Source organism: Salmo trutta, chromosome 31 (assembly GCF_901001165.1).
Source record: "Salmo trutta chromosome 31, fSalTru1.1, whole genome shotgun sequence".
NCBI lineage: Eukaryota > Metazoa > Chordata > Actinopteri > Salmoniformes > Salmonidae > Salmo > Salmo trutta.
This window is the reverse complement of record NC_042987.1, coordinates 20348572-20358521: the sequence shown is the minus strand read 5'-3', so window position 1 is coordinate 20358521 and position 9950 is coordinate 20348572. Positions and strand designations below refer to the sequence as shown.

Here is a 9950-nt window from a genome sequence, read left to right as displayed (position 1 = left end):
AAAACATAGGCCTATTTGAGGTTTCACACCCCACCCCCATTCGGGGGACTACCATTTTCATGGGCATGCCTAGTGCTCTTTGAACCGAGAAACCAACGAAATGTGGAGATTTCTCTATGGACTTAAAAAATACTCCGCAGAAAATACTTTGGTTTTGATGATAAAAAAACTACCTGGGATGGCTGACTGAATCGGAAATAGTGTCCTACTTGTTTATGTTTTTTTAATGCTACAGTTTTGGGAATTGGGTGTAGGGGTGCTGTCAAGTGTAGAGTCATCGGTCATGTGGTAACATTTCAGGAACTCTATTGGTCCAAGGCACGTGTCTTGGATACCGGACTGCAACGTCACTGGGGGGACTCGTAGCCTATTAAAAATAAGAACCAAAATCCATAGTGGAAGTATTTCAGGAGCAGTTAGCACCTCTATCTACTCGTAGTTTAGAAGTTGAAGCATTAATGTTGGATTTGTTCTGAAAGGGAACCACTACAACTCAGCATTTTATATGGTAGGCTACTTTCTCAACAAATATATCAACCATAGCCAGGCGGAGAAATACATTTTAAAGTATGTTTTTTCTTTGTGAAAAAGGCAAGAGGCGGATTTTCAGTAGGCCTACTACCAAAACTAGATACTGAAAAAAACTGAACTAGTTTTTATTTCCTATTCCGTTTTATTGAAAAACGCATTGGACGAGGAATAAACTAGAAACCTCATAAATTCATATTTATACTTTTGTTGTGGAAAGCGAGAAAAGTGCCACAATTGGACATTGAGTATTTCACTATGGAAGAAAATTATAATGGCAATAGAGAGCATCAAGATTCGGGCGAAGAGTCCAACAGAGCTATTCTTCCTCTTCAAGCACCTGGGAACCAGCAACCGCACCGAATCACCAACTTTTATATTGATAATATTTTACGACCAGACTTTGGACGGAGGAAAGATGGGACTTTTAATTATGATGAGAATCACCTCAATGGACGAGAGAATAGTCCTGGCCTTCCCCCAAAATCTGGCCAGTTCGGTGGGACGGTGTCAGGGGAAGGAACATCGAATTCTCGTTCAGTCAGTGAGCCAAAAAAAGCAGATATTGTTGCAGATACGCTTCTCAAGCCCGGAGGAGAAATTGGAGATCAGTGCCTGAGCTCCGACTCGGAAAGTTCTCATGCCAATTCTGCACCTTCGTCGAAACCTATGCTCTGGCCAGCCTGGGTGTATTGTACAAGATATTCGGACCGACCATCATCAGGTAACGTCTAGTATTTTTATTGCCTTAGTATTTAGTACGAATATGAATAGCATGAGCCATTGGATCGCTTGAGCGCAATATAAACTGACTCAGTGAACTAAATATGTCGAAAAATAAACCTGAAACCACATCCTGCAGCCACATAATACAAGCATTTAAAGTATCCCTTTGTGTAACATGTTTTCAAGGCTTTGTCCTGAACTTTTAGGAAATTAATAAAATAATATTGTACTTCTTTTTTTTACCTGCCAATTAGTGAAAAATATTCCGAATTTATCCATAACTACAGAAGACCTCGATTATCCTAGGAATTCTGATTGGATGATATTGGCGGTTACAAACCAAATAGCCTATATATCAGGCTACTACAAGTACATGTTATTTTATTTCTACTGTTAGCCTATTATAAGTCTATTGTCACCATACAAATATTTGGCTAGTCATGCAATTATTATCAAGCTGACAATTCCAGTTGAATTATATAGAGAGAAAAAAAGAAAACGAAGAAAAAAAAATAGAAGTAAATAATTTTGGGAGAATAAAAGGATTGAAACTATCGAAATATTAAAAATATCGAAGTAGTAAAGTTTCAAAGTAACTTTTAAAGCAGTAGTGAAACGTTTACACCATTGTTCCTCAGTAGTCTTTAGAAAAATATATAATTTGAATTTTTGTTTACAATGGAGCGAGGCAAAAAGTGTGTTCCGTCCACATGCAATATGAGATGCATGCAATCAGACTTTTAGAGTGCAAAGTTTGGAGAAAACAACTGGAAAAATATTAGGAATAAAAACTTGGATCTACTTTTACTTCTCTCCTCTAATATATTTAGCCTGTAGTTTTCATAATATTCTCAAACTATTCTCACATTAGGATATTAGGTCTAGGCCTAGCTGCTGGTTGTGATTATTAATGTCAGTCTTCCATTATGGCCTATAGCCGAATGTTTGTTTTATTTATTTTTTCTGCAACTTCAGAAGTGTATCAGAGCAACTATTATAGTTGGCCCTTTTCATTTAGTTGGCCATTTTCATTTAATTTATAGTTAACATCGTTGAAACTTAGGGAATTGTCATATTGGACTATTAATTCAGCTTTAGAAGCACTAACATAAAGTTAATATTGTTAATATCCCATTGTCGTATAACATGTAGCCTACAGGCCCTATATTATGCATAATGGAATGAATACATTAACTTCTCCGAACAATTAAAAAATAATAGGCAAACAAAAGACAGTTTCATTATGCTACTAAACAAAAAACGTCCCCACTGTGTTTAATGTTGGTCTTAAATAGCATAGGCGTGCATTTCACGAAATAAACGGAATAAAAACCATTCCAGAAAACGGAGGGTATTTTGCTGTACGAAAAAAATATGCTTCGATGGAAGATGGGCCAATTGATCATAATAATATTCAAATGCTATATTGTGAAGCCAATACACGTGTAGCTGCGAATCGATCTCTTATTTGGTGTAGAACTAGCCTACTCCAAACAGCAGTTTCAATAAATGTTTACAATATTCATTACACATTTATGAAAATGCAAGCTTATAAATGTAGTTCCTATGGTAACAGTGAGAAAGGGGCGCCTATACCGCCTCCCTCTAACCCCACCCCAATCAACACCATCATCGTCTACTATGCACACAAAACCCCGCACCCTTTTAGAATAGGCTACACTCAATTCTAATGACATTTAGGCCTATAGTTTATTGTGCCTATATTGGCAATTTGGCTAATATTAATACCAACACAATACTTATTCTACTAGCCTGCTACTAAAGGCCCATATGGCCTACTAGGCCTCCTTGTCTACTAGGCCTACAACTAGGCCTATTCTTGCATGTTACTAGGTTCTGATGATCATCATATTAATTAGTCTGGCATTAGTGATCATGTTATTGAGGACGTTGAAGGTATACTTTTTTTCGTTTCAAAGTCTGATCATTGAATGTATTCTAATCTACAGGGCCAAGATCTCGAAAACCAAAGAAGTCGACCACGACAACGACACCAAGCAAGGATGACAAGCGTCCAAGAACGGCCTTCACAGCAGAACAGCTCCAGAGACTAAAAACGGAGTTTCAGACTAATCGGTACCTGACCGAACAGAGAAGACAAAGTCTGGCACAAGAACTCGGCCTCAACGAATCTCAAATTAAAATCTGGTTTCAAAACAAGAGGGCCAAAATAAAGAAGGCTACTGGAAATAAAAACTCTTTAGCCTTGCACCTGATGGCACAAGGACTATACAATCATGCCACATCATCTAAGGATGAAAAATCAGACAGCGATTGAAGAAAAATAAACAATGCAATAAATAACTTTAAAGGGCCAGTGTACATAATACCAGCAGATATTTAAACATGAATGAGACAGGATTTTGCAATATTCTGTAGCCTATATACAGTATATAGGGACTAAACCATTTTGTGTTATAACACTTGCCATGTACTCCCTGGAACTTTAGAATGCTTCATCATCATTAAAGTTTGTTTGGTTTTTGTTTGGTTTTTAGCAAGTTGTTCTTTTTTTTGTTGGTAGGCCTACTTGACTTTGTGGACACATTTAACCGAAATAATGAAAACATGCTGAAGTCCAAAGATTTTTTCTGCTACATTTTGCAAACTGTGAATTTAAATAGCTTAAATTGTGTTTATCTATGATTTCATTTTTTTATCACATTGTTTCGTTGTATTTTGATGTTTATGTTGAAAATACATTTGAGGTTCCTTTGTTTTGTGTAAAAATACAGCCTTTCTGAGTTGATATGGAGGGACCATACGCATTGAATTATGCGTATTATCTGATAATGTATTTTTATATTCGAATTCTGCATTAGCTAGGCTATAGTTCTCGTGAGAATTACATTTGAATTATTTCAGCAAAATAATTCAGCTTTGGGTAGAACTAGACTACATGTAGGCTATTGATATGAGACAGATTTGATAAAAATAAATAAATAATATATTCAATAGGCCTATACATTACTTTAAACTTGACCCAAACTATAGAAATGAGTTGATGCTTAAAAGGAATGTAACCTAACTTAACTTTCACTAAAGGACCTCTGTTGAAATAGATAGCATATTCTAAGAAAAACAAAACAGTATTATATAAACCGAAATATGTGTCTGGTATGCAAGCGCATAACACCAACTTTCTTGCACGTCTTCCATTGGTTAACAATGCTATGATGCACCCAAAAGTTGAAGTCATGCGCGCTTAGCTCATATCCAATGGGTTTAAAATAGGGAGGAGTGGTGGATGGCAACAACTGGAAATGAACAGATATCCATTTGAAATTATCATGGAAATGCAACCGTTTTGGGTCAGTTCCACTACCAACAAAATACATTTTTACCCCGGCTCAAATCAGGATTTCAGTGCCAAGTGAGGCCTATACGGACTGTATGTCTTCATTTCAATCATTATAGTCTTATTAAAAACTTCAGGGATGAAGTAACGTCAACGGGCGTCATATATAGGTTTACTGTACAAATAATGTAGGCTATAGATACGGTAAGGTCAATCGAAATCGACCAAATCACTGGAATTGCCATGGAAACGAGTAGGGGAAAGGGCCATGGGGGTCAAGATCCCGAGTCTCATTGTCCCCCAGCAAAATTAGCCTAAATGTAGGCTATTGTTTATATGTGTATTTCACACTATGTTGAGGCAAAACTCGGAGTATAATGCTTGTATGGATGTCAACACAAACACATGTTCATGTAATCGTTACCAATCAACTGCATTACAGTTTAAAACGAATTTGACTACCACCACCGATTTCTGTACGCTAGCTATGCTAACCAGTTTATACGAGCAGGAGTTAGCATTTTGCAGTCACTTCTTCTAAACCTGAAAAGGGACAACTTCTACATTTTATGCAGCGAAAACAGCCAAATATATCCAAATCGGACTTAAGTAACCACATTGTGGGTATGTTACAATACATGACGGATTTAAAGAATATCCACTTTGTTAGATCAGATTTGTTGAATGTGCGCCAATCTGGTCTGCGTTCCATTGAATCCTTTACCGCATCTATCTATATCAAATAGTCCATGCGTTCTATAGTATGAAATACATGTTATTATTTGCAAATAACATAATATTCATATTTATGAACAATACTCATAGTCTAAGTGGTCATGTTTCTCGAAAAGAGGCTTCTGGAATGTTTACATAACTTATTTATCTTGCAATACCTTGTTTTTGTGAATGAAACGTTTAGAGGCCTTTGCATGAAAGCTGCAATCTGTCACCTGTATATCATGTGAGACAAAAGTTGCTGTATCCATACCAAATTGTGGTCTTATGATGTGAATGATCTTTCATTGTTAATATTAAAAGTGTGTAAATTAAAATCCAAACTTAAAACACACTTTGCCTTAAAAGTTCGGTAAATGAACTTTTCTATGAGTACTGTGCTACAAAGAACTAACACATTACATGTTTCTATCAGGAATGGGCTATTACCATTACAGATGGTATACAACGTGAATTTACAACATCATTTTGAAACATGTATAAAGAAGGACAAAGTTTTGGTTGTGTTTTTTTCCCCCCAGTATTCTTTCATATGAGACAAATGTAAATAATTTGTATCATAACTGTGTAGTTAACTGTAAGTAAATAAACCACAAGAATACTAACACCATTTTAAATCCTTTATTTTCTATTGTGCTTATAAACAATAAACAACATAATCAGTGCTCTAAAAATACAGGCTGACTAATAGCCTACTGTTAATTCAGAAACATCCACTCTGGGAATAATTTCTGAGGCATAAACGTGATATGGCCAAGTCACAAGTGTGTTGAAACAACGTACTATCAATTAGCATAACAATTACTGGCCTGTCTTGAAGGTTAATGAGACAGCAAGGAGAATTTCATCCTGCTAAACAGTACAGAACAAAATGTGGGCAATAGGGCAACTTCAAAATATTGTTCTCTAATAGGCAGTTGGTAAGTTTATGGAATATACTATGATGCAAGTTCACTGTTGCCTCTTTCTGGATAGGCTAGCTCTCAATAGACATATTTGTAGACTTGTTTTCTCATAAAGAGTAAACTGCATTGTGTAATTGGCTATTTGCAGGTGGTCCTCAGCTAAATAAACCTTGAAAGAATACATTATTTCATGCATCAAAATGATGATTATACTTTATTTTACAGTCTGCAATTAAATTGGTGTTTACATAGACATTACATGCTAGTAATGGCCTACTGTAATAGGGCTACTTGCAGAGTTCAAGTTAATAATAAAAAGTGTCATTGTTCAAAATGAACAGAATTCAAACATGGTATATAGAGAACGTATCTTGTCCCCAATGACAATGGAAAAGATGACTGTTGGTTTCACCAGGCAAACAGTCTAAAATGTATTTACTAAATGCAAACTACTACCGAAATGTTGACCACAAAAAAAGTTACACATGAACTTGCACCAAGGCGCACCATGATGTTATAGACAGTCTAAGTGATATGCAGCATAGTATACCTAATTTTAGTCGGGTGACCACCCCACAAGTCATAGCGAAGTCAAAATACAGATTCCCATTTCTCAAGTCAACGGTGCACTATGCTGAATGCAAGCCACCTATACTTAGTAGTCACGAATAGAGCTTAGGAGCCTAACATGAAGACCCAGCATCTCAAAAGCAAAATCTAGTACAGTTGTACACATTTCTGTATCCCAGAAATTGCTTAAATGTGCCAAAACTCTTTAAGGATCTCAAAGTGTTGTAGGAATCCCATGACAGCAATTCCACTCAGTTGCTACAAATAACATTTACCTTGAAATAATTTGCTCTGTCAAACATGTCCACAGCAGATAACAAAGTGGGAATTAAAAGCTTATGGAAACATTCAAACTAGTAGGTTCAATAGGATACATATTCTCATTAAATTAACATTTTGAGACTTTTCTGCATTGTTTGGAAACAGAGAAGTTAATAACCCAGAATGTTGAGAGCTATCCCATCCCCAGTTTCTGCCTGTAACAGTCTCTTATCAACAAATTCAATTTCCCCTCACATACATCAACCAAGTAAGGTTGGTAAAATCCAGATCACAATGACACCTTTTCAATATGATCATAATACACTATACTCATGTTGATTTGAAAACTGCCATACATAACCAAGCAATTCAAACGCAATGAAATATGACTGAACTTCAGTCCCCAATACAGGTTACAACACTCTGCAGTCTCAGTATTACCTGTGGCTTTTAAAAAACAAACAGAAAAGGATCCAAACACAAAAGGGAGAATTATCTGTGCGGACCATTCGCAGCATTGACCTGCTCCTCAATGCCCCAGAACCTCATCTGCATTTCTATTCTTTCCCAGCTTGTATGTGGAAGTAACACCCAACGGTCACTGACTTGATGAGCTCTCTGGGTTGAGAAAAGCTGGTGCCTCTCAGACGCTGAGCAACCCGGTTGGTTCCTCAATGGAGTCTGTGGCCGGGAGCCCCTGATGAAGGTCAAAGCCTTCGGTCACAGCTGCAGGAAGCTCATTTCCTTTAACCCATCACTTCTTCTACACATCAGAATTCAAAATGTCCCTAAAAAGGAATCTCATAAAATTATGTAAATGTCAAAATGCTCAAAAAAATCCATCCTCAATAAACTTGTACCTCAACTCTCGATAACAGTGATGGATGATATCTTTTGAGCACTTCAAAAATATGATGGGGAACAAATTACGCTAGCCTCTCCCGACCCCGGTCCCACCCCAGTTCATAAATTTGAGAATTTAGCAATATATTTTTTTTTACTGAAATCTAGATCCATAATCATTATGCTTAATTCTACAGATGTAGATGTTTGATGAGTATTTTGATGCTGAGAATTTTCTTGTACAGCAGTAAATGCAAAATTGTAGTGTATTCGAAGTTTAAAACGGCTTCTAAAGTGTGTAATTTCCAATTTAAAAATGTCAGAATTGATTTGCCCTAACAAAAAATACATCAACCCTTACAAAAAATGTCCATTAATTATAATCCACATTTCCTGTTGCTGCAGGATTATTTTGTTGTTGTAGCAAACTGGCTAAAATTAAGATCTGTCAAAAAAGGTGTATTTTTCTGCATATTTTTCTGTATCCTTCTGACTGGTAGTTACATATTTTTTTGTAGAATTAAATATGCTTCTCTGCACTAATGTGGGTAAAATATTGAAAGGAATGTGAGTCTTATTCAATACATTTAGATATTGCTTGCTTTTTCTGAAGTCTACCAACCTTGCCAGCAGGCATGCCAGCTAAGATAGTTCCTTTGCAGTATGCTGGGGCACGTACCACTAAATAAGTTAGCTATTCTAACTTGATTGATTGCCTGAAATGGCTTCTTGGTAGCTAGTTATGAGATTGGGAACCTATATGTGCTAGCTAAAGCCAACTTCATAAAATTGCTAGGTGGTTAGTAATATTAGAGAATAATCTTTAGAAATTGTATTTTTTTCTTCAACAGGACATATCTGTGACCCGTATGGGCATGACACTTCTGCTTTTGAGCAAGTACACAACAAGTCCATGGAGAACTCTTCATGTTAATGAAAGTTAAAGTTTGGATAGTAAGTTCTAACACATTTTCATTGCCTGCCTCTGGACCTGAAAATGATTTGACCACTTTCCAGCCACCACTAGTCACAAGACCTTAAAAAAGGTCCACATTCAAATGCCCAATGACAAATAAATAAATAGCTTGCCCTATGTGTTAGTTATCATAAGTTCACATATCCTGTGCCATAAAATTTAACCTCTTCCAATTGGCAGAGGCAAAGGGCAGTCTGATTCAAAAAGAACATACATATCAGAAAAGTATTGGATGCCTCGTGTGTCTCTCAAACAAAAGACCCATCCTGTCCCTTCCCCCCACTGAGTTATTCATCCATAGTTTTTAAACGCTTCCTAGTCAAACTTGAATATGGAATGAAGAGCTAGGGCTTTGTGGCGGAAATATAATTAAGCTGGTGAAAGATGTATATGGTGAAGAATAGGGATGACATCAGGCCAATTTCACACTTGGCACTCGGATGGCCGGGCCCAAGCTAGGCTCTTGCCACGCAACATAGATCAAAGCACGCTGCCACTACCAAAAAGGCAAAGGAGGACTTAAGTATGCTAATCTCCAGGACAAATATATTTTAATCTTGTTAGAATACAAGTTAATGCCGCAGCTCAGTGACTGAACTTTATAGAGACAAAGGGAAAGATTCACTTTCCAAACATTTCTGAATGAGATGGTCTTCCTGGACCATTGAAATTACATTTGAGAAATTGTACAAATAGTTTATCATATAGTTATCATTACCTGTGTGAGGGTTGCATTTCCTCTGAGAAACCCCCTCCAGCAGTCCACTCAACATACTGCAAAGGAACTAACATGCGTAAAAATGAGCATTTAGTGGTCCAGTTTGTGCTGCCACTTTGAGCCCCTTGCCAACAGCACCTTGGTAACCCTTGATCTGTCATGAGGTTAAGCTCAAGCCCTAGACATCCAGAGACGGCTATACACACACAAAGAAAAGCTTACACTTTCTTAAACCAGAAAAAACTCCCAACACACAATTTAAAGGAAAATGCAACAAGTTGAAGACTTTTGTTTTGAAAGAACTGGAAGTGCAGTATTGGGAAAATGCTGTAATTCCTGATGGTAATGAAAATTATATATTGTATCTTG

General features: G+C 36.8%; 1 protein-coding gene across 1 annotated transcript; it reads left to right on the top strand.

Moving 5' to 3' along the window:
- Positions 1–684: 684 nt before the first annotated feature.
- Positions 685–5853, top strand: LOC115169730 (homeobox protein engrailed-2b-like). Its single transcript, XM_029725634.1, has 2 exons — positions 685–1252; positions 3225–5853. The coding sequence occupies exons 1-2, from the start codon at positions 787–789 to the stop codon at positions 3551–3553; spliced, it is 795 nt and encodes a 264-aa protein (XP_029581494.1). The 5' UTR covers positions 685–786; the 3' UTR covers positions 3554–5853.
- The last annotated feature ends 4097 nt before the right edge of the window (positions 5854–9950 follow it).